We start from the raw sequence: 27,434 nt of genomic DNA on the forward strand, positions 1-27,434 counted from the left end.
CTGTCCAGTACATGTGCATCTTATTTGCAATGCAGTTACACTTCCTGTATAGGCTATCTCTGGTATGTTGTCTAACTTGGAAGTAGCTTTACCCAGGAAGTTTAATGTGTTACGTTGCGCCCTACAAAGTGTTTGCACTGTAAGTAGTGTACTTATTACACACCAGCTGTTTAAAGTGGAACTGCACTTTTTTTTTTAGGAATTCTGCCTCTCATTCAGAATCATTATGAGAGACATGATGGATGTTATTTTTTTAAAGCATTCAAAATATTAAATACATGTGATCAAAAGTCCGCTTACAATGGAGCCTATGGAAGCCGCTCTATTCTGCCTATAAAGCCCTACAAATCCTTCAAACACCTCCATTGAGGTTGTATATACATGATGTAAGTATATATGTAATGTAGGAACATTTATAATAACATAAAAAATGTACGTATTTTTATAATTTTAAGCATACGCGGCGCATTAACTTCAAAATTGCATCACAACGTTCGCTTTTTGATTCAACATCACTGATTATTACTCACTGCAGACGTCAACATGAGTAATTCAGGTTAATGACCTTTAATTATGCATTGTACGCATGTGCAGCAGTTGCTTATTATTATATGCCCCAATGCAAACAACCTTTCCTAGTCATGGTGCAAAAAATAAAAAATCCAACCTACACAAAATGTCAACACACATGGTCACACATAACACAACCTGCTCATAAACGTCCATGCACCATAAAAAAAAAATCTAAATTACACCCGTTTAAATCTATTTCGAAACATGATTCAAAAAAGGCTTAACACTCACTTACACTTACCCATATTTGGCGCATTTTACCTGATTTCTGATTGATTACAAAATGGTTACTTTCACATACTCTTAATATCTTAATATTAATTATTAATTATATATCTATTTTCTCAGCTGCCCGAAAGGGACAAGTGGTAGAAAATTGATGGATGGATGGATATCCATTTAATCTATATATATATATATATATATATATATATATATATATATATATATATATATATATATATATATATATATATATATATATATATATATATATAAAGTTACTTTACATGTACTTTACAAATTTTTTTAGCCGAATGCGGTCAAAAAGTATGGACACCCCTGGTATAAAAGATAACACATCTTTGAAGTTGTCACACTAACCTTACTGTTTGTTATTATGATTTGTATTATTTGTGTTATTATTATTAAAGTGTGCACAATTGACGGTTTGGACACTGTCTCGTTTAAATACAGCAACCAGTGTTATAAATCTAGAAGGTACATACTTTATATCTCACAAAGTTGTCTTTCTTTGTGTGTTAGTATGAAAAATGAGAAAACAACGGTCTTTTGGATTGTCAAGTTGTGCAATTAACTGAACAGTGTGCCGAGGACATCGATTATAGTGCACTGTACAAGTGTCTTTCTTGCTTATTAAATTGGCGGACAAGCTCGCTCATGATGTACAACAAAAGTAGTGGTAAAGTAAGCTGTCTTGCTCTATCGTCTTTAATAGTAACAGTAATTCAGTACAGTATGTGTAATTTCCGAATATTAGCTTCGACCGACCGACTGTTGCTTAAATGTCTTGTCGTCTACCACGGCAAAGGTGGAATGCGTCCACATGTTTTCTCCTCTCTTACTTCCCGGTGTAGAAGACGTGTTGTATTGATGTGTGTAACGATACAATCTTGTTTTCTCAAGGAAAAATCAAAACACAGTGCCTCAAAAAGACAGTAGATCTGATTTAAGCTCCGCCCATCTCCCACCTGCGACTGTGATTGGACGGATTCCTAACTTGTCCCACCTGCCTAAAGACGTAATTAAATATGATTAGATTTCGCCTCTGTCAACATTTTTGTCTCATTTTTATTCGTCGACTAAATCGTCAGTTAATTTCGCCATCATTTTAGTCAATGTGCATTTGTTTTGATTCGTTATCGTCCTATTTTAGTCAGGGGGAAATAGGCGGTTTACGACAACTAGGGTGGACATTTTAGTCCACAAAATGAACACGGTGTGGCACAGTCTTGTAAGGCAGTCGCACTGGGTTTGATCCCTGGTCGGAGTTGCGTGAGAAAGGTTTGCAAATGTGTGTTTTAATTGTAAGAATTTTTGTTTTGCATTTTTAAAACATGTCTTTAGCATGAATTTGCTTTAGTACTAAACTTGCATCAAATTGAATTCAAGTTTGCAATGGGCATTTACATCAACAATAAGATTTGCCTGAGTGGCTGGACAGGACATGTTTAAAAAATAAATAAATAAATAATAATAATAATAATAATAATAATAATAATATATATATATATATATATATATATATATATATATATATATATATATATATATATATATATATATATATACACATTTATACATATACACACACATATATAAATATATATACATATGTACATATACACACATATACATATATATATATACATATACAGTATATATATATATATATACATACTGTATATATATATATATATATATATATATATATATATATATATATATATATATATATATATATATATATATATATATATATATATATATATATATATATATATATATATATATATATATATAGTCGATGTTTCTGTGGCTTATCCGTTATATAGTGCTCAATATTGGGGTAGAGCGGAATATATGTTGGGTCTGGAAAAAACACAGAGGCTATTTTCATCCCTACAAGCTGTGGCTGTTACATATAACACTACAAAGGCTTGTAGGGATGAAATAGCCTCTGTGTTTTTTCCTGACCTAACGTATATATACATATACATATACATATACATACATACATGTATATATACACACACATACTCTACTATATATATATATATATATATATATATATATATATATATATATATATATATATATATATATATATATATATATATATATATATATATATATATATATATATATATATGAATAATAATCAAGTTTGCTTAAAAAAGTATAAAAATTGGTTCACATAAAATGGCCATTTTTCTATGGGGGCTCCAAATGCTGCTTCGGGCCCCAATTTAGCTAGGTGCGGCCCTGGTATACATGTCACAGATGTAAAGCGAGGGTGTACAAGAAGAGGGTTTCCGTACTTGAACACAGCAATGAGTAGGTTGACAAGCAGGATGTTGGCCACCAGCAGGTAACACGCCATGATGGCGGGGACAATCCAGGCGCCTGTCTTGCACGGAGGCAAAGCCACCACCCCGTCCTCTGTGGTGATGTTCTGTCCGCAGGGCGCTGCACGGTGCCACCAAAACAACACAGCAGTGCAGAGAGTTAGTCGGCAGTGAGCCCAATATGACATCAGTACATCAAGCACACATTGGAAGGGACACTAAACGTAAACAATGACAATGCAGGCATCCAGGCACTAAAAAAGTGACAAAAGCAAGGAGAGAAAATGCACAACTCAGGGGTGTCCAAAGTGCGGCCCGGGGCAGCTTATTTTTTTAACTCCCCGTGGCACATTACAAAAATAATATAATAAAACAAAAATAAACAAAAAAAGTGGAATATAAGAGCAAATAGGTGAAATGTGACGAGAAAGGGGTACAATGAATAACAAAAGGCTGCCATGCAGGCTGTTTTTGTCTTTAAATCTGTCATTGCTCCAAAAATGACAGTACATAAAAATCAATGTTGTTAGGAATTATTGACCTATTCAAGGCTCCAATTACTGAACATCAATATTCCACTTATAATTATTTTGGGGGGGAAATATTTTTTTGTGTGTTAAATATTAAAAAACTGAGGTTTTTGACAAAAAAGTTGTTAAACAAATTTAAAAAAAACGTTAAAAGAAATTATAAAAACATTTAATCAACGGATAGATCTGAAGTAGATCTAGGGATTTTTATGAGTGGGGCCCTTTTGGACCCCTGATCATTTTAGTGGGATTTTGGGGGGGGGGGGGGAACACAACTGTCATTGCTCAAGAATTAATAATAACTTAAAATCAATATTATTATGAATTATTGACCTATTTAAGGCTTCAATTACTTCACATCATATTCTACTTTCAATTATTTTTTGGGGAAAACAATTTGCATTATTTTGTGTGTTTGCTGTATAAAAACAAAAATGTTTTTGACAAAAATGGCATTACAATTAAAAAAAAAAAAAAAAAAAATATATATATATATATATATATATATATATATATATATATATATATATATATATATATATATATATATATATATATACTACCGTTCAAAAGTTTGGGGTCACCCAAACAATTTTGTGGAATAGCCTTCATTTCTAAGAACAAGAATAGACTGTCGAGTTTCAGATGAAAGTTGTCTTTTTCTGGCCATTTTGAGCGTTTAATTGAAATGTGATGCTCCAGAAACTCAATCTGCTCAAAGGAAGGTCAGTTTTGTAGCTTCTGTAACGAGCTAAACTGTTTTCAGATGTGTGAACATGATTGCACAAGGGTTTTCTAATCATCAATTAGCCTTCTGAGCCAATGAGCAAACACATTGTACCATTAGAACACTGGAGTGATAGTTGCTGGAAATGGGCCTCTATACACCTATGTAGATATTGCACCAAAAACCAGACATTTGCAGCTAGAATAATCATTTACCACATTAGCAATGTATAGAGTGTATTTCTTTAAAGTTAAGACTAGCTTAAAGTTATCTTCATTGAAAAGTACAGTGCTTTTCCTTCAAAAATAAGGACATTTCAATGTGACCCCAAACTTTTGAACGGTAGTGTATATATATATATATATATATATATATATATATATATATATATATATATATATATATATATATATATATATATATATATATATATATATATATATATATATATATATATATATGCATATATTTGCATATTTTGTGTCTTTGCCATAGAAAAAAAAAAGTTTTTTGACAAAAAAGGGCATTAAACAAAAAAATATATTTATTTTTAATACTTTTATGAGTGGGACCCATTTGGATGCCCAATAATTTTAGTGGGATTTTTTTTTTTTTTTTTTAATTGTCATTGCCCAAAAATTAATAACGACTTAAAACCAATATTGTTATGACTTATTGACCTCTTTAAGGCTCCAATTACTTCACATCAATATTCTACTTTTAATAATTTTTTGGGGGAAATAATTTGCATATTTTGTGTGTTTGCCATAGAAAAAACTAAGGTTTTTAACAAAAAAGGGCATTAAACTAAATTATTTTTTATTTCTTAATTTTTTTAAATAAAAACATATAATCGACGGATGGATCTGAGTTTGATCTAGATTTTAAGCGTTGATAGTAGGAAAAGAAAAAGAAAATATTTTTAACACTTTTATGAGTGGCACCCATTTGGATCCCCAATAATTTTGGGTGGCTTTTTCTTTTAAAAAAGGCATTGCTCCAAAAATTAATTGTAATAAATGTTGTAATGAATTATTGACCTATGTAAGGTTCCAATTACTTCACATCAATGTTCTACTTTCAAATATTTTTTGGGGAAAATAATTTGCATATTTTGTGTGTTTACCATAGAAAAAAACAAAGGTTTTTGACAAAAAAAGGCATTAAACAAAAAAATAAAATAAAATAAATTAAATATATAAAAACACATAATCGACGGATGGATCTGAGGTTGATCTAGAGATTTAAGCGTTGATAGTAGGAAAACTTTTTTATTGTTATTTTTAACACTTTTATGAGTGGGACCCATTTGGATCCCCAATAATTTTAGTGGGCTTATAAATAAATAATAAATTAATTACAATCAATGTTGTTTAAATTATTGACCTATTTAAAGTTCCAATTACTTTGCATCAGTGTTCTACTTTCAAATATGTTTTGGGGGAAATAATTGCATATTTAGTGTGTTTGCCATATAAAAACAAAGTTTTTTGACGAAAAGGGCATTAAAGAAAAAACAAAACAAAACAAAAACATCAAAATAAATTATAAAAACATTTAATCAACGGATGGAGCAGAAGTTGATCAAGTGGTTTAAGCTTTGAAAGTAAAAAAAAGAAAAAGTACCGTATGATTTTTTGTAAAACTGTCATTGCGCAACAAATAATAATGAATGATGAATGATTTATTATTGACCTATTTAGGCTCCAAGTACTTAATATCAAATATTCCACTTTGAAATATTTTGTGGGGTAAATATTGCACATTTTGTGTTTTTGCTGTTAAAAAAGGGTTTTGAAAAAAGGGTATTAATCATTTAAAAAAATGTTGTTTAAGTTTTTATTGACAGTTAGACCTGAAGTTGATCTAGAGATTTAAGCCTTGAATTTAAATAAATAAATAAAAATATTTATTTAAAAACATTTTTGGACTGAGACCCTTCCGGATGCCTCGGACCAAACTTGAGGGGAGCCCTAAAGTAAAAAAACATTAAAATGGCCACTGCTTGTTTTAATTTTTCAGTGTGCAGCCCTCAGTGGAAAAAGTTTGGACACCCCTGACATAACTGATACATATTGCAAACAAACAAGCAGCATATATTGTATGCTTCTCGATGGGACGAGGGAACAAAGAAAAACAATCACGTATCAACATGGTGATCCAATATATTTAAACATATTCCCAATGTTTGAAATATATCTGGGCTGTAGCGTGGCCATAGCGTCACTCAATGGCTGCTTCCGAATGTATTTAAGATACATTTGATGTTTTTTCCATCCGTGATGGTTCAGTTGCTGTTGATTGTCAGCCGTTTGTTTGCCTTCTCCGATTCGTACTGAATTCATGCCCGCCATATTGTTCAATTGATCACACATTGCAGCCCAAAGACAGAGAACTGAAGTAATTTTCTACTTTTCAAATTTTGGTTTGGGTCCAAAATAAAAAAATTAAAAAAAAGGTTGCATTCGAGAACTCTGACAACTGAACCACGTGAAAAAAACAAACTGCAGATGAGGACAGGCGGCGGATCATGATGCATTTCAATGCTGATTCTTAAGGCCGACTTATGCTGTATATGCTGGGTCAGCAAAAAAAAAAAAGGGAGATGTGTTGACATGGCAACGGCCCGCTTTCAGTAAAAGTCTTAAAGGGAAACTGCACTTTTTTTTGTATGTTGCCTATCATTCACAATCCTTATGTGAGACAAGAACACATGTTTGTACATTTTTTATGCAATCTAAGTCGTAAAATATGGCAAGTACGAGGTGGCTAACAATCCAGCTAATTGCAGTACTCTCTTCCGCTCATATAACCCTCTGAAAAACATCCAAAAAGCGCCAACAATACATGTCATGACCTGAATATTAACCAAGTATTAGCCGAGGAACTACTTTTAGCATCACCTTGATCACAGAGAGCTAGCTTATGCTGCTATATTGACATATGGTGAAAGTAAATTCTCGATCATAAATCACGCCTTTCACCTAGATCAGGGGTCACCAACCTTTTTGAAACCAAGAGCTACTTCTTGGGTACTGATTAATGCGAAGGGCTACCAGTTTGATAAACACTTAAATAAATTGCAGGAAATAGCCAATTTTCTCAATTTACCTTTAACTCTATGTTATCATTAAAAATTAATGATATTTACACTTAATTGAACGGTTTAAAAGAGGAGAAAACACGAAAAATGACAATTAAATTTTGAAACATAGTTTATCTTCAAGTTCGACTCTTTAAAATTCAAAATTCAACCGAAAAAAAGAAGAGAAAAACGAGCTAATTCGAATCTTTTTGAAATAATTAAAAAAATAATTTATGGAACATCATTAGTAATTTTTCCTGATTAAGATTAATTTTAGAATTTTGATGACATGTTTTAAATAGGTTAAAATCCAAACTGCACTTTGTTAGAATATATAACAAATTGGACCAAGCTATATTTCTAACAAAGACAAATCATTATTTCTTCTAGATTTTCCAGAACAACATTTTTTAAAAGAAATTCAAAAGACTTTGAAATAAGATTTAAATTTGATTCTACAGATTTTCTAGATTTGCCAGAATTTTTTTTAAAATTTTTTAAACATAATAAGTTTGAAGAAATATTTCACAAATATTCTTCGTCGAAAAAACAGAAGCTAAAATGAAGAATTAAATTAAAAGTTATTTATTATTTTTTACAATAAAAAAAATTAATTTTCTTGAACATTGATTTAAATTGTCAGGAAAGAAGAAAAAGGAATTTAAAAGGTAAAAAGGTATATGTGTTTAAAAATCCTAAAATCATTTTAAGGTTGTATTTTTTCTCTAAAATTGTCTTTCTGAAAGTTCTAAGAAGCAAAGTAAAACAATTAATGAATTTATTTAAACAAGTGAAGACCAAGTCTTTAAAATATTTTCTTGGATTTTCAAATTCTATTTGAGTTTAGTCCCTCTTAGAATTAAAAATGTCGAGCAAAGCGAGACCAGCTTGCTAGTAAATAAATAAAATTTAAAAAATAGAGGCAGCTCACTGGTAAGTGCTGCTATTTGAGCTATTTTTAGAACAGGCCAGCGGGCGACTCATCTGGTCCTTACGGGCGACCTGGTGCCCGCGGGCACCGCGTTGGTGACCCCTGACCTAGATAGTAGATTGCTGTGGACATAAGCCGAGAAATTGGTGAACTTTGACATCCAACTTATAACCAGTGATGGCGAGAAAAACACAATAAGACGCTCGTTTTGCGGCAACTTTTTGAAAACTCATAGAGTGCATTATGACTAATTCTTTAAATGGGAAGATATGGACATCCCAGTGAGAGCAGACATTGTGCAGTAAGTGACTGTTTAATCATGTTCGTAGTTTGTATTTATTGTTTAGCACTTAGCAATAATGCTACATGGTGCTTAGTGTTCTACAGAAGCTGGATCTGTTTAGTACGCACCTTCTAAAACTTCCTTACTTATATTCAGGCTGAAAAATATATGTTTCTGGATCGTAATTTGTCCTAAAATAGTCTTTGTTGTTTTTCATGAAGTCTGCCATATGAGTAGGGTTGTTGTTGATGGAAAAAGAAAACCTTGTGATGCCACAAAGTACGAAAATATTACATGTTATTATGGATGTGACGGTTACTACATTAAATATATATTTACAGTGTGTATATTAAACCTTTTTTTTTTACAGCGCTTTATAGGCGGAATAGAGCAAATTCCATTACTTTCATTCAGTGGTGGGCCAGCAAGGCCTTCTCTGCTGGCCTAACATAACCATAAATCATGATCATAATTAAAGATTAAATAAGTAATTTTTAAGTTACTTTCCCTAAATTTCTAAAAGTATTCATATTATCTTCATGTCATATTATGCTCCTTCCAATGCTGATGTTTTTATGTTAGAGTTTGTATCCTATCAGAATTCAGTTATCTTATGTTGCTATGCTGTACCAAATCTGCCCATGGCCTTCAGAACCAACAAGTCAGGCGTCTTTGCACTGTGAGTGAACGGACACATACAGTTGATAGACAATTGCGATAGCCAATCAGATCACAAGTTGTTGTCAGTAAGGCCTTCCAGCTGGCCTTATGCTGTGATTGGATACTCACTTGGGAGTCTCAAGTGAGTATCCAATCACAAGTTGCAAAAACAGGAAGGGGCACCGGAGCCATAAAAAGCCACAGAAAACTCACCGCTACAATAACCACGAAGATAAAGTGTTTGTCTTACACCGAATAATCCGCTGTGGACAGACGAAGCCAAGCAATGCAATGCAGGTTTAGCGAGCGGTGCGCGCTCCCGCAAAGGAAATCCATTTTTGGCAGGCAATCACACCGACTTTTAACACTAATCAAGCGACTACGAGCGGTACCACTGGCTTATACGGCGTCGGATGGGTGCTACAAACTGTGAGTTCAAATATTTTATTTCTTTATTTTTTCATGTTTCATCTGTTTTATAAAATTCTTCAAATTTTGACAGTACCACGTCTTAAGATATGTTTTAATTGCTGATGCGGGTTTATTGAATGTTAAATGTGCCGAAAAATAGACTCATTTGTACACTGTTGAGGGGTTTCAATACAGATTAGCATAGGCGCCGATCTACATTTCTGCCAGTGGGTGCTCGGCGTGTGTGTATTAGTGTTGTCCCGATACCAATATTTTGGTACCAGTACCGGTACCAAAAGTATTTCGGTACTTTTCGGTACTTTTCTAAATAAAGGGGACCACAAAAAAAGGCATTATTGGCTTTATTTTAACTAAAAAATCTTAGGGTACATTAAACATATGTTTATTATTGCAATTGTGTCCTTAAATAAAATAGTGAACATTCTAGACAACTTGTCTTTTAGTAGTAAGTAAACAAACAAAGGCTCCTAATTTAGCTGCTGACGTATGCAGTAACATATTGTGTCATTTATCATTCTATTACTTTGTCAACATTATTAAGGACAAGTGGTAGAAAATGAATTATTAATCTACTTGTTCATTTACTGTTAATATCTGCTTACTTTCTATTCTAACATGTTCTATCTACACTTCTGTTAAAATGTAATAATCACTTATTCTTCTGTTGTTTGGATGCTTTACATTAGTTTTGGATGATACCGCAAATTTGGGTGTCAATCCGATACCAAGTAGTTACAGGATCATACATTGGTCATATTCAAAGTCCTCATGTGTCCAGGGACATATTTCCTGAGTTTATAAACATAATATAAATTAGAAAATAACAAAAGGAGATTTTGTGATGTTAAAAAAATATCAATGTAATCATAGTAGTATCGACTAGATACGCTATTGTACGTGGTATCATTACAGTGGACGTTAAGTGTAGATCCATCAATGGTGTTTGTTTATATTGTAGCGTCCCGGAAGAGTTGGTGCTGCAGGGAATTCTGGGCATTTGTTCTGTAGTGTTTATGTTGTGTTGCGGTGCAAATATCCTTCCAAAAATGTGTTTGTCGTTGTTTAGTGTGGTTTCACTATATGGCACATATATATGACAGTGTTGGCATTGTTCATACTGCGACCCTTAGTGTGACATGTATGGCTGTTGAGTAAGTATGCCCTTCATTCACCTGTGTGCAGTGTGTTCATAGTCAAACCGATTGTGTAATTAGTTCATTATCGGGCACAATGAAATTTTGGTTAGGCTTTGTTAATTATAAACTATATCAGGGGTGTCCAAACTTTTTCTACTGAGGGCCGCACATTGAAAAATCAAAGCTAGCAGGGGCCATTTTGATATTTTTTATTTCAAAAACCAATACAATATATGTATAAAAAATATACATTTAGGCTTCCACTCAGGCTTGATCCCGGGGACCCCAAAGGGTTTATGTCCAAAAAATATAAAAAATGTGTCATTATTTAGTATAATTATTTGTGTTATTATTCAAGTTTTTAAATCTATAGATCAACATTAGGTCTATCTGTTAATATAACATTTTTTTAAGATTTAAATTGTATGCTCTTTTTGTCAAAGAAAAACCTTTTTTTTAATGAAAAAAACACAAAATATGCAATATTTTCACCCAATAAAATTTTTAAGTGGGATATTTGAGATTATATAATAATTGGAGCCTTAAAAATGTCAATAACTCATAACACCATTGATTTTAATTCATTATTATTTTGTGAGCAATGACACTTAAACTAATCACACTAAAATTGTAGGGGATCCAAAAGGGTCATACTCATTAAAGTGTAAAGTATAATTTTTTTTTTTACTGTTTACTTTTAACACAATAATCTCGAGATCAACTTCAGCTCTATCTGTCAATTATAAGTTTTATTGTTGTTTATGTTTTTTGTTTGTTTGTTTTAGGCCCTTCTTTAAAAAAAACAGCTTGTTTTTTTACATGGCAAACACAAAATATGCAACATTTTCCCCCTAAAAATATCTCAAAATATTTAATGTGACGTAATTGGAGCCTTGAATAGGTCAATAATTCATAATGACATTGATTTTTATTCATTATTATTTTTTAAAGAAAGAAAGAGCCTACATGGCAGCTTTGTGTGGTTAGAGTAAACATTGATACATTTCACCTGTTTGCTCTTTAAATACCACTTTTAATGTTTATTTTTTTCAATCGTATTTTTTAAATGTGCCGTGGGGCCGTTAAAAAATGACCTGCGGACCGCAAATGGCCCCCGGGCCGCACTTTGGACACCCCTGGACTATATGAATTGTGACTTTTGTACTATGCAAAATGGATCAAACTCGCCACTCAATTAACAACAACATGATTGATTATTGAAAAATTATTTTAAAGATTAAAATTTGCCATCAATCCCACGTGGGTGCTCGGCATATATATATATATATATATATATATATATATATATATATATATATATATATATATATATATATATATATATATATATATATATATATATATATATATATATATATATATATATATATAAATATTTATTTTTTATTTTTTTTAATTATATACTGGTTGGCGCCTATGCCCAGTAGTGTGCAAGTGTGTTTCTGTATAGAATCTCCACATGGACACGGTATAAATTACGGTATTTTGAGAGGTGAAGACGGACTAAGTAGGACATCACTAAAGGCCTAGGTGAGAAACGCATGACCCACCACTGCTTTCATTGTTAGCTGACTTTTGCTAACATTTATTTACGATTTAGAATGCATTAAAAAAAAAAGAAAAATGTGTGTCCTTGTCTCACATAAAGATTGTGAATGATAGACAAAATTCCCCCCCAAAAGTGCAGCCCCACTTCAAAGCGAGGCTTCAAAAATGGTGGCAAGAGACACGAAGAGACTATCACAAGTCGCAACTTTGATAGTTCCCCGTGACGTGGAAACGAAACACAGCCGTGACGCTTTGTTTTGAAAAGCGCTACGCCGTCACGACCACTTTGCGGACAGGAGGCGGCCTTTGGGCCAGGCTACAGGCGGGGGTGCCGTGCACATTTACGCGGTGGCTGCGCCAAGAAACCAAGCAAAGCGCAGCCCGGAGCATGCACACTTGACTCTAGTGGCCTCTAGTGGAGCAAGTGGGCATGGCATGGCGGTCAAGTGAGGATGGTGAAGCAGGGATGCGTGGTCATTAGAGGTGACACGTCCATATCAAGAGGATTTACTGGGATTCTGACTGCACTGGCCACCGTGGGATGGACAGTTACTACGCCAGGTTCCGTACGTTCGCAAGTAATTTTCGACCAGCCAGATTTTCTCATTCAGCCTTTGCTGTAACTTCCTAATACGCATATCTGAAACACAGAATGAAAACATTATTTCAGATCTCTTCTCTTTGGGCCACTCCTCCCGTGTAAATGACAACCACACACATATAGCACACAAACATTTTTTTTTTTTACCCCGAACTAAAACTGACATGAAAGACTTGACAAAAAAAATAAAAAAATAAAAAAAATGCACAAAAAACATCAAGCGACTCAATTAACAAAATCGTATTTTTAGCATCCTTGTAGCAGTACGCCAACATTGACTTTACTATTATTTTATTGTGATATTCAGCAGTGGTTGTCTAACTTTTTTCCACCAAGTACCACTTAAGAAAAAAGCTGGCTCTCCCAGTACCACCATAATGACCAACATTAAAATACAGTCACGTAGTAGGCCTAAGTATTCGTTAAAAACGAGGCAGAGGTTTTATTTCACAAGTATATTTAACATTACACACAGTTTGAACGGTAACACTGTGTTTGAATGTTTATCTAGAAGAGGCAATTCCTGAAGGAATTGCGTGTGAATGCTCCAATGCTGAAATTGAACTGAAATCCTGGAATAGTTGAAATATCTGCTTGACTTATGAAGTTATCTATCAAATTGTACACTGTAAAAAATGACAATAAATGTTATGGTAAAATCTACAGTAGTTTTTACAGCAGTGAAACTCTACCACTGTTTTTTTAATGGTAAAATTCTGTTGACTGAGCTGCCAGTTTGTTTTGTTTTTAACAGTAAAATGTACAGTTGTTTTTACAGGGTATTACTGTGAATGGAAAAACGGTACCACTTATTTTTTTCCAACGATAAAAATCTGGAAGTTCGGTTGCCAGAATTAAAATAAAATAGTGTTACTGTTTACGTTTACAGTAAAACAATGTAAAAAAAAACCTCCATAGATTTTACGGTGTAGAGTTTCTAACTAAATGTATTAATTTTTTTTTCATATGCACTGCATGAAATTGCATAACTTTTAAACGTTCATATTATTAAATACTGCAATTAATATTATAAGATCACAAAACGTCTGTTAAAATAAAAATAAATAGTTGAAATATCTGCTTGACTTATGAAGTTATCTATCAGATTGTACACTGTAAAAATTACAATAAATGTTACGGTAAAATTCACGGTGTTTTTTACAGCAGTAAATTAAAAAAAACTCTACCACTGTTTCTTTTTTGTGGTAAAATTCTGTTGACTGAGTTGCCAGTTTGTTTTGTTTTTAACAGTGAAATGTACAGTTGTTTTTACAGTGTATTACTGTGAATGGAAAACCGGTACCACTTATTTTTTCTATGATAAAAATCCGGAAGTTCGGTTGCCAGAATTAGGATAAAATAGTGTTACTGTTTACGTTTACAGTAAAAAGTTGTAAAAAAACCTCTGTAGATTTTACAGTGTAGAATTATGTTGGCTTAACTGCCAGTGTTTTCCGTTAAAAAAAGAAAGAGGTACAATTTTTCCATTTACCATAATATATTGTAAAAAAACCAAAAAAAAAAACCCACTGTATTTTACAGTAAAATTTGGGTGAATGAGTTGCCAGTTTTTTGTTTTTTTTAATATAAAATCTATAATTTTATTTTACAGTGTACGTAAAACGTAATAACTGTAGGAAGAAGATTCATATGGCCCATTATTTGTCACTGTCTACCTGACACATGAAACGTGACAACTTGGGGGTGCACTATCCACTTGAGCTGCCAGATGGCAGTACAGTGTCAAATATCTTGAAATGGGTTTTGTGGCAATTCCAACTATGACCACAGCGTCGGTTGCGCTGCAGAGTGGCACTTTCCATTATTTTCAGCAGACTGCATTGCATTATGATTAACCCCCCACTCTTCCTCTCAAATGAGTTCTGTCCCCCCAAATTTTTTTTAGGAATTGTTGAAGTAGAGCACACAATTCCCAAACAGGCTGAATATTTTGAAGTGGGAACAGTTTGAATCAGATGAAAAATGTGGGAATTGTGGAATTTTGAAGAATGTCCCATTCATTTCAATGGGCATTTCCCAAAAATTTAGGAATTTTGGGAAAAGCGGGATTTATTTTGAAAATGGTAAAAAAAAAAACTTGAATGGTCTGAATGAGTTGAAATGGTTGGTGTTGAATTTTTTCTAATCGGTCGAGAAATGTTGAAGTAGTAACATGTTGGATTGAGAAATGGTATTAAGGAATTCCTGAAATTTTGGGAAAACCGGGGAATTTTTCGAGTTAAAAAAACAACTTGGTTTTTTGTCCTGATTAAAAGAAGAATGTTTTGATGGTGGAACTGTTGAAGTGGATTGACAGATGTGGGAGGAGTAGTCGCCAGAAAAAAGGGTTGAAATAGGGCTTTGGAAAACCAGGAATTCTGGAAAATCTTGGAATTTTTTTTTAACTTGGAAAAAAGGTAGTTTGAATTTCTAGAATGGTGGAATGTGTTGAAGGTGGAATGGTTTGAATTAGTTGAACAATGTGGAAATGGTGGAAGTTTGAAAAATGGCCAATTCATTTTTAATGGGAAAAATGTCCCGGAAAACCTGGAATTCTGGGAAATCTGGGAATGTTTGGAATTTGTCAAGAAAAAGCCGGCAATTCCAGAATGGGCTGAACATTTTGAAGTTGGAACGGTTTGAATCGGGTGAAAAATGTGGAAGGTCGAGCGCGCCAAAATCTGCAGAAAAATAATGATAATAAGTTAAATAAATAGATGAATTTTAGTGTAGAAAACCATATGTGTGAATGCTTTGGAGCAGTCACACAATTTAAAGTGATTCTTTGGCGTACCACTAGTGGTACACGTACCACAGTTTGAGAATAACTGATATACAGTATATAGCATGGGTAGTTTAAAAAAAAGAGTAATATTTTTAGTACAGCTTTTAAACCCATGTATGAATTTAGTTACTGTTTACACACAGTTGTCAAACTCAAGGCCCGCGGGCCAGATCCGGCCCACCACACCATTTTATACGGCCCGCCAACGCCTGTAAATAATATGCGCCAATAAAGTACCTTATCATTTCTTACTAAATGTATTCTTTTTTTTTTTCAAATGCACTACATGAAATTGCATACCTTTTAAACGTTTATATTATTAAATACTGCAATTAATATTATAAGACCACAAAAAGTCTGTTAAAATAAAAATAAATAGTTGAAATATCTGCTTGGCTTATGAAGCTATCCATCAAATTGTACACTGTAAAAATTACAATAAATGTTACGGTAAAATCTACGGTGGTTTTTACAGCAGTAAATTGAAAAAAAACTCTACCACTGTTTTTTTAATGGTAAAATTCTGTTGACTGAGTTGCCAGTTTGTTTTGTTTTCAACAGTAAAATGTACGGTTGTTTTTACATTGTATTACTGTGAATGGAAAAACGGTACCACTTGTTTTTTTTAACGATAACAATCTGGAAGTTCGGTTGCCAGAATAAAAAAATAATAATAATAGTAAAATAGTAATAATTACCTATTATTTACACCACTGGTATGAATAATTACCTATTATTTACACCACTGGTAGAAATAATTACCTATTATTTATACCACTGGTAGAATGAATTACCTATTATTTAACCCACTGGTAGAAATAATTACCTATTATTTACACCACTGTTATGAATAATTACCTATTATTTACACCACTGGTATAAATAATTACCTATTATTTACACCACTGGTATGAATAATTACATATTATTTACACCACTGGTAAAAATAATTAACTATTATTTACACCACTGGTAGGAATAATTACCTATTATTTACACCACTGGTAGAAAGAATTACCTATTATTTACACCACTGGTAGAAATAATTACCTTTTATTTACACCACTGGTAGAAATAATTACCTATTATTTACACCACTGGTAGAAAGAATTACCTATTGTTCAACCCACTGGTTGAAATAATTACCTATTATTTACACCACTGATATAAAGAATTACCTATTAACACCACTGGTATAAATAATAGGTTTTGAGCATTATATCGATAAACTGCTGCATATTTTTTAATGTTGTCTTGTAATTTGCATGAATTGAATGTTGGACATTTTATAAAGTGTGGGCCTCTTTTCACACCACTTTAAGACTTACACTTTCCATGATATGTATTTTTTAAAGCAACAGTTGTATGGTCTCCTTTTGAACAGTGGGCGATTGTGAGATGTGTTGTGCGGTTTTGTATGTGACTATTGTGGTACCTCCACTTAAGAGTGTTTTGAGATAAGAGCTGTCTCTCGGCTAATTGTTATGCTTGAAGTTGCACGAAAAATGGAAGTTTCAAGCATCCTCGCCGTTAGTTGGCGCAGTAAATGTCACAGTGACAGTGAAGGGGCCTCATGTAATAAGAGTCGCAAAGATTTCCTACTGAAAATAGGAGCGTACGTTCAAATTGAGAAAATTCCGATGTATTAAATCCAAGCACATTTGTATTTTACATCGCTATCAACGTAGAATTGACATGCCCAGATCCCACCCAAGCCACGCCCCCTTATCAATATGCAAATTATATTGAAAGTAGCCATGTGCTTGAGCCATGTGTATGAACACAAAAATGTGTTCATGCAGTAGCCTGCTGCCAGCCAGATTAGAGTTTAATGTGACGTTGGCGTGACTCACAGCACATTTGCACATCTCAACTTTTCCGTGAAACAGTGCGTACAAGCTTAATACATGAGGCCCCGGGGGACTTACTTGCTAGCGCTAGCTTATAGCTAGGGATCGACATGACTCTGTTTTCCTACTCTGAGGAGGAAGGACGTGAGTGTGAAGGACTGTGCTATTCATTGAATTAAATAAAGAAATCCTCAAACACATGACCGAGGGTATCACTGTTAGCCTGCACCATACTGAATCAGAATTAGTCGATAACACTAGCCAAGAATGATAACATAATATCCAAAAGGTGGACATTTATCCATGAAAATATGGAGAAGATGCTGATTTGATCGAAGTCCACTCTCCAAGGGAAACGATGTACATTATTACGTTGCTTCAAAAAACTACTGCAGTTGTTCGTACTACATTCTTTACAATATTTGTACTCTAAAAGTTTGTTTTGTCTTTATAAAAGGCATTTTACATGTTCAAACTGTGCTTTTTAAAAAAATGCATTACATTTATTTAAAATGCCGTAAATTCCGGACGATTAGCCGCTACATTTTTCCTACTCTTTGAAGCCTGTCGTTTATGAGTTGGAGCAGCTAATTTATGGATTTTTCTTTGCTGAGGCTCTAATAAAAATAGTTTAAAAAACAACAACAAAAAACAAGCAAAAACACAGAGAGGGTGTTTTATTGTTTGTGTTATGGCACCATCTTTTGGACGAATTAGCTCACTGCATTTGCTGCAGTGTCCTTCCATTTAGCCTTGGTGTTTTTGTTGTTGTTGTTTTGCCGTTCAGTCTTCTAGCCGTCCGTAGCGTTTCTACTCATATGGATTCTTATTTCATCACTCCGAGCAACGTTTGTAAGTTTTACAATATACAGTAACTAAAACAATTTTTACTTACTAAACCGTCCCATGTGTGATGTCTGTAGGAGTGTTTTCATGCATATTTGTACGTCCTACCGTATTGTAATGACGCCAGCGTTGTTAGCTCATAAGCTAATATGTTCACGAGTGTCTGTGTTAGCATTATTAACTTACGATGGCATTCTTTTTGTATTGTTTCAGTTTCACAAATTCCTCAGTAAATTAATTATTGAGTCCGTTTAACTCAGGGGTCTCCAAGCTACGACCCGCCAGCGTCCAAAATATAGCCCTCGGGAAGTCCCAAGTTTAAAAAAATACTAAATTTTAATTTTTTTTTTTTTTAAATCTCTCCTTTCTAATCCATTTTCTACCGCTTGTTACTCTTGATGTCTCCGAGCCACTCAAGCAAATCATATTGTCTACAAATGCATTTTCCCATCGATAACGTGACATCATCGCACTTGCGAGCACGTGGCAAATGCGCGCTCTTTCAGTCAATTAGTGGGCGAGGAATAATATATATTATCCATCCATCCATCCATTTTCTACCGCTTATTCCCTTCGGGGTCGCGGGGGGTGCTGGAGCCTAGCTCAGCTGCAATCGGGCAGAAGGCGGGGTACACCCTGGACAAGTCGCCACCTCATCGCAGGGCCAACACAGAGACAGACAACATTCACACTCTCATTCAAACACTAGGGCCAATTTAGTGTTGCCAATCATATGTATATATATATATATATATATATATATATATATATATATATATATATATATATATATATATATATATATATATATATATATATATATATATATACAGCCCGGCCCCCGGCCAAATTATTTTAACCCAATGCGGCACCCGAGTCAAAAAGTTTGGGGACCCCTGGTTTAGCTGACTGGAGAGCTAACTTCCGCAGCTAGTGGGTCCATGACGATGACTTCTGTTTTGTCTGATCAGCCGTTTTACTGCTGTGTTACAGACAGTTTGGAAACAATTAAGGTATGCAAATATTACTAAACATTTCTGTGTAAAAACTAATTTCCCAATGTATATATCTGCGACTTATAGTCCAGTGCGGCTAAAATATGGAAAACTGTTTTTTGTATCCCAAATTTAGCGGCTGCGGCTTATATACCGGTGTGCTCTATATACCGTATTTTTCGGAGTATAAGTCGCTCCGGAGTATAAGTCGCACTGGCTGAAAATGCATAATAAAGAAGAAATAAAATATATATAAGTCGCACTGGAGTATAAGTCGCATTTTTTGGGGAAATTTATTTGATAAAACCCAACACCAAGAATAGACATTTGAAAGGCAATTTAAAATAAATAAAGAATAGTGAACAACAGGCTGAATAAGTGTACGTTATATGAGGCATAAATAACCAACTGAGAACGTGCCTGGTATGTTAACGTAACATATTATGGTAAGAGTCATTCAAATAACTATAACATATAGAACATGCTATACGTTTACCAAACAATCTGTCACTCCTAATTGCTAAATCCCATGAAATCTTGTACGTCTAGTCTCTTACGTGAATGAGCTAAATAATATTATTTGATATTTTACGGTAATGTCTTAATAATTTCACACATAAGTCGCTCCTGAGTATAAGTCGCACCCCCGGCCAAACTATGAAAAAAACTGCGACTTATAGTCCGAAAAATACGGTAGTCCGGAAAATAGGTTAATTTTGAATATTAGCTTGTGATTTGAGAGACAAGTGTTTCGAGTTAAACGCTGCGTCAAAGAACCAAATAAACTCGTAAGTTGAGGTACTACATGTATGTTATTTTACAAAACGTCATTTAGTTATTTTTTTAGTAGTTGTGTCATTTGTATATTAGGTGGTGGAAATGAGCTGGTAGCCAAATCTGGTGCGCCAATATCGATTCCCTGTGAATAACGCATCGCGCCCACTGTCCGTGCGCCAACAAAACATTTCCAACAATTCCGATTTGACTTCAACGGCTGTTGTCCCCTGAACTTACGGTCAATCTGGTCCGCAAAGACCTCTCCGTAGATCATCCAGTAAGGCATGAAGAAGATGTTCCTTGCCAGCATCCAAGATGGATCTTCGTTGGGGTTGAGGATGGCCTGCCGGGCCACCCCGAAGCTCATGAGCACCACCAACATGATGATGACAAAGTACATCATGTCGATCATCTGACAGAAGGGTGAAGAGGGGAGTTAGCGGAGGAAGACAATCGCTCGAGTAGAGATGAGAGTCATTTTTCAACCAAGCATCATCAAAAACTACAGCCTGAGGACCAAATCCAGTGGATGACAACAGTTCAACAAGCTCGTTCTCTAAAAAACAAACCATCCTGTCGTATCAAGGATCTTCGAGTAGCCTTTCTACTGTAGATCCTTAAAACCACCATGAGGATCTTAGCCTATAGTTCATTTTGACGTATGGCACAGTGTGATGACAACCAATGGAACCGTGAATTTTTGCAACGGGGGATGGGTGCCAAGTCACTTTTTTGGCACCGATCGAATTCCGCTAGACGACTCACTCACTCATTGTTACGGTACCTGGGTTGCGCGTGACGTCGACTCTTCGCACTTCGGCACTTGCCGAACAAATCATCAGCACTGAGAGCCGACTCGGCCAAACTACCTCGAGGTAATGTGGCAATTTTTAATGCCCCAAAAAATAAATTGACTCAAAAAAAAACCCAACCCAAGTAAAGCAAGGCTACACTTTTCCACAAATGCGCTAGCTTGATGCTAATATCCATTGGCTTTGCCATTGACATGCTACTGATTAGCATTAGCAACTTGACATGGCGATTTCAACATCTCCAAATTTGTTAATGAAAACTACAACTAAGATGCACGCTACAATCAAACAGCTGATGCATTTTTAAAGTATATATATATATATATATATATATATATATATATATATATATATATATATATATATATATATATATATATATATATATATATATATATATATATATATATTTATATATTTATTTTTACTTTTTTAATTTTATTTATTGCTGCTTTTATTTATTTATTAGATGCCTTTTACTAAACATGCACAAGCACTGTTTTTAATATTGTGTGATAATGCCTTTTATACTGTATTTTGTTTGTTTTATGTACTGTATGTGATTGTATGTCTACTTGGACGTTGGAGTCTGCAATAAAGTTTGATGATGGTAAGAACAATACCTATATTATTAACATTTTGTAGGGCGCAACAGACCAACACACCGTTAGCTGTACACTTGCAACTGCATTTGCAACTTTGTGTCATACCTGTGAATGATACTCGTGTAGTAAATACAACAAGATATAACAACTAACAATCAGCTCATGTTTAAAAGTTGAAAATAAAAATTAGATTAGAAATTATAATAATAATATTCAGTAACACACACAAAAGCACCGGAAATTGGTACGAGCTACCGTATCGGTTTGAATGTGAATGGTACCCATCCCCCGTTGCAACACAGTGGTACGTATCGGAAGCACGTCGCCATGGTTTACGAGGACTACACACAGGACGCTAACAGCGAGTCAACAAGAGTTGCGGTTGCTCACTCAGGAAAACACTGCCCTCTAGCGTTTTGGAAGAGAACTGCGAGTCACGCCTCAGCCCTCTGAAAGGAGAGCTGTGAACAAATCAAGAGAAGACGTACGCCGCGTGACGCGAGAGCACAATTCAGCCTGAGGCCATGTCCACACGAACAAAGATACTATACGTAAATGTATACTTTTATACGTGTTTTCGCTTCATGACTATTTGAAAACAAAGACCAAGGTGAACATTTTCAAAACTCTGTCCTCAGCGCGTGGACGGCTTAAACCACACGTGTAAAACTCAAAGCCCAGGGGCCATACGTGGCCCTTCACATTTTAATAGGCCAGGAAATAATACGCGTCAAAAAAGTACTTTATTATTTTTTTCTATTTTGACCAAAAAATATACATGTACTGCGAAAAACAAGCAAAAACAATGAGAAGGTGTTTTGTTTGTACTATGGCGCCATCTTTCGGACGGAATTGCTCACTGCATGTGCTGCAGTGTCCTTCCATTTACCCGTAGTGTTTTTATTTATTTTTTGCCGTTCAGTCTTCTAGCCGTCTGTAGCGTATGGATTCTTCAGTCATCACTCCAAGCAACGTTTGTAAGTTTTACAATATACCTAAAACAATTCTTACTAACGAAACCGTCCCACGTGTGATGTCTGTAGGAGTGTTTTCATGCATATTAGTACGTGCGTAATGTAATGAAGCTAGCGTCGTTAGCATTAGCTCATATGCTAACACCTTTACAAGTGTCTGTGTTAGTATTATTAACTTACAACGGCATTCTTTTTGTATTGTTTCAGTCTCACAAATTCCTCAGTAAATTCACCAAAATGTCACCGAGGAGTTATTGAGTCTGTTTAGCTGATTGGAGAGCTAGCTTCCGCAGCTAGTGGGTCCATGGAGATGACTTCTGTTTTGTTTGATCAGCCGTTTTACTGTCGTGTTACAGACACTGATCGGAAAAAATGAAGGTACATTTACAGAATCTTTCTTTGTAAATAACTTATTTCACAACATATATATCTGCGACTTATAGTCCATTGCGGCTAATATATGAAAAACAAATTGTTTCTTCTAAAATGTAGTGGGTGCGGCTTATATACCGCACTGTACGGTCCGGAAAGTACGCTAATTCAAGAACAAAAAAGTCCTTCAGGAAGTTAAGAGTGTATAATAAGATTTTGGATTCATATGTTAAGGACAAAGTCGTCCTTAGAAAACGAGGAGCAAGGACAGCATTTAATCGGAAAGGATGCCCTCTTTTAATCATCGCAAACACTCGCTCTGTGTCAAAGTAAACATGAAGTTTACTCTTCTACTCGTTAATCGGACTGGACCATGACAGACATGACGAGCACAATGCTTCCTGGGGTCTGCCTTTTTCAAAAAGCCATCCTACTCTCTGGTTTCTAAAAACCCATCTGGTGTGTCAGGTTAATTATGGCTTCATCAAGCACCTCATTTGCATTTGCGCATCTGTTGTATCGGAGCTGCTTCACTGAAGCTTTCCTGGCAACAGCATGACAGACAAAGTCATCACCTACGAATCTCAACCTTTAATTACCCATTCTGTGATCAGAGAAAGCTTGTGGGCGCGGTAATCACCTTAAAAGACAAGCAAACATCCCACACGTGCAGCTTTGGTCAACCTCTAATTGGAAAAGTGTGTTCCAGGAACCTCGAACACGCTGCACAAACCAAAAACCTATTCCCGGTGAGCCTGCGGGAACCGTTTACTGTAAAAAAGAAGACCGTGCGCCAGCCACATCTCACCATCTTGCCAATCATCATGACATAGGGCCCCAGGTACTTGTTGACACCAAAGATGTCGAGCAGCCGGATGTACCAGTAGATGATGTTGACGCAATAGATGACCCGTCCATAGCTCATGAGCGGAGGCTCCTGGAGACGCAGAACCATGCCGACAGAAAATATGAGGATGGCCATGAGGTCTGTGATGTTCCAATACTCCTGAAGCCACACCTTGACCTTCTGTAACAACTTTCCCGGCTCTGACATAAGGATCTAGAGGGAGCGTTGGAGAGGAATTAGAACAGAACAGGACACCTGAAGAGGATATGGTGAGAAAAACGACAGGTCAATCGGTTATCGCAAGACTGGAATGGGATTAGGAGAGGCCACAACATTAGGTACACCTCCACAAGACTTTCTCAGTCCTTTCAGGTAAATTGTCGCTCTATTTTTGGCCATAACTTGGGTTGTTTTACTCCGAGTGTTCAATTTTTATACTTTTATTTCAAATTCTTCTCAACAATAAACTGGGAAATAATTACCAGGTAAGTCGCGCTAGGATGAAAAAGTCTCAGGGAGTTTAGAGTGAATACAATTATTTTGGATTTACTTTTTTTTGCTCATATCTCTGTATGAATTTCCGTCTTGAAAAAAATAGAAATCATATCATGTTTTAATTTTTATTTTAACAATGTGAATATATATTTGGTCTATGTATGTCAGGGTTTTTTTTAGACAATGAATTGTATAACATGAGTTATCGTCTCATGTGTCTTGTACATGTTAAAGAATGGACAATAATAAAGCATCCTGATCCTGATCCTGTCAATAAAGTTAATGTTAGAAAGCTGCAGTACATTTTGTAATTACAATTTTTGGGGATTTGAGCAAAACAAGTAAAAAAGTATTTTTTTTTGCTATGAAAAACAACAAATATATATTTTTATACATTATTTTTATATTCCCTGTGCATTTTTTACATGTATGTATGTATATATATATATATATATATATATATATATATATATATATATATATATATATATATATATATATATATATATATATATATATATATATATAAATATATATATATATATATATATATATATATATATATATATATATATATATATATATACATATTTAAATATATATATAAACATATAAATATATATTTTTATTTATATTCCATGTGCAATTTTTCCACAACTTTAAACGCCTTTAAAGGTTTTTTTTAAACAATGAATGAGTTATCGTCCATAAAGTAAATGTTAAAGTACATGTTTTTAATTTAAATTTTTGGGGATTTAAGCAAAACAAGTAAAAAAATATTTTTTTAAGATGAAAAACAAAACAAAAAAATGTTTTACATTATTTTATTACATTATTTATATTCCCTGTGCAATTTTTCCACAATATGTATATATATATATATATATATATATATATATATATATATATATATATATATATATATATATATATATATATATATATATATATATATATATATATATATATATATATATATATATATATATATATATATATATATATATATATATATATCCGCAACCCCGAAGGGAAAAAGCGGTAGAAAATGGATGGATGGATGGATGGATATATATATATATATATATATATATACACACACAGGGTGGTTCAGTTCTAAAGCATTGTAATAGACTGAATCGATGGTCATTTGATACAAGAGTTATCAAACTTTTATTGTGTTACAATTTCACCGTTGTGGTAATGTAATCCTTTCGGCAATGTTCAATTGTAGGTAGACCGCGTGTTTATTTACCCTCAAAATGGCGACTAACAGCAGCAATCAACACGATGCATCGTGACATCCTGGGGCGCGTTTGAGAGGAATTCTCATATTGTCTTCACTTTTGAAATATCGAGTGAACATTTTGGCGTATTTTTTTTAAATCACCCTATATACAGTATATATATATATATATTTTTAAATGTTTTTAATTTTATATTTCCTGTGCAATTTCTCCACAAATCTAAAAAAAAAATATAATAATTATATATATATATATATATATATATATATATATATATATATATATATATATATATATATATATATATATATATATATATATATATATCCCCTGTGCAATTTTTCCACAACATTAAATGTCTTTAAAGATACAACAACATTGATCCAACACACTGTAGTGTAGTTGCAGTGAATATAAACATGAAAACTTATATTATATTCATGTAAGATAACTAGCAATTTGTGTTTTTCTTGCCACCGAGCGATTAGCAGCACTCACTGCCAGCTGGCAATTAGAACGCTAGTTGCCACCAAGTGATTAGCGCCCCTATATTACAGCTAGCAAATAGCACACTAGTTGCCAGCCACATATTAGCCGGGCTATACTATATAATTCAAACATACTATTGCACAATAACAGGGTACTTTTAGAACAGTTTTCATGAAAAACACCATTTTAAAACAAAATATATAAATTGAGGGTCCCCAATCCGTCTCTGGAGTGGAAAAGGTAGAGAACCCTACCCCAGAGGACTAAAAAGTACAAGTAGGAATTAGTGATAGGTCAAATGAAACATGGCTGCTTTATGTAACACAAGGAGTCATACCCTGTCCCCTCATGCATCGACGTGTGTGTCACTTTAAGAGGAAAAAAACACACACGATACAACTGATTGACTGCGGTGTTATTTGACATTGTGGCGCCAAACTTCATCAGGAAAGGCTGCTTTCGACTCACAAGTGACAGCTCGCACTAAATAAAGTCCAAAGAGTGGCGTACCGCGTTTGATCATAATTAAATAAGAAATAATAAAGTTCTCATTAAATAGTTAAACAAGTTGTAATTCACATAATCAGATACATAAGATATTCTAATTTTTCAATAACGTTTTGCAACAACTTTAAACATTTTTTAAAAACTGGATCATATTAGTACATTGTAGTGTTGTCCCGATACCAATATTTTGGTACCGGTACCGGTACCAAAACTATTCCGATACTTTTCGGTACTGTTTTAAATAAAGGGGACCACAAAAAATTGCATTATTGGCTTTATTTTAACAAAAAATCTAGGGTACATTAAACATTCTTATTGCAATTGTGTCCTTAAATAAAATAGTGAACATACAAGACAACTTGTCTTTTATTAGTAAGTAAGCAAACAAAGGCTCCTAATATTCAGTAACATATTGTGTCATTTTCCATTCTATTATTTTGTCAAAATTATTAAGGACGAGCGGTAGAAAAATTAACTATTAATCTACTTGTTCATTTACTGTTAATATCTGCTTATTTTCTGTTTTAACATGTTCTATCTACATTTCTGTTGAAATGTAATATTAATTTATTCTTCTGTTGTTTGGATACTTTACATTAATTTTGGATGATTCCACAAATGTGGGTATCAATCTGATACCAAGTAGTTACAGGATCATACATTGGTCATATTCAAAGTCCTCATGTGTCCAGGGACATATTTCCTGAGTTTATAAATA

The 27,434-nt window shown here is 33.9% G+C and overlaps 1 protein-coding gene across 8 annotated transcripts in view; it reads right to left on the minus strand.

Annotated features, from left to right (window-relative positions):
- trpm3 (transient receptor potential cation channel, subfamily M, member 3) overlaps nt 1-27,434 on the minus strand; it is a 514,307-nt gene that overhangs the window by 12,213 nt on the left and 474,660 nt on the right. For 7 of the 8 annotated variants that reach the window (XM_062025461.1, XM_062025459.1, XM_062025460.1 and 4 more), the window contains 3 exons: nt 23,940-24,191; nt 20,606-20,780; nt 3,135-3,282 (listed from right to left, as the gene is read on the minus strand). In XM_062025461.1, the coding sequence (XP_061881445.1) occupies nt 3,135-3,282; nt 20,606-20,780; nt 23,940-24,191 (575 nt within the window). Of the gene's footprint in view, nt 1-3,134; nt 3,283-13,025; nt 13,155-20,605; nt 20,781-23,939; nt 24,192-27,434 lie in introns of all 8 variants that reach the window. The other variant, XM_062025465.1, reaches the window with a different exon arrangement.

This window comes from Entelurus aequoreus, linkage group LG17, assembly GCF_033978785.1.
Source record: "Entelurus aequoreus isolate RoL-2023_Sb linkage group LG17, RoL_Eaeq_v1.1, whole genome shotgun sequence".
In the NCBI taxonomy this organism is placed as follows: Eukaryota; Metazoa; Chordata; class Actinopteri; order Syngnathiformes; family Syngnathidae; genus Entelurus; species Entelurus aequoreus.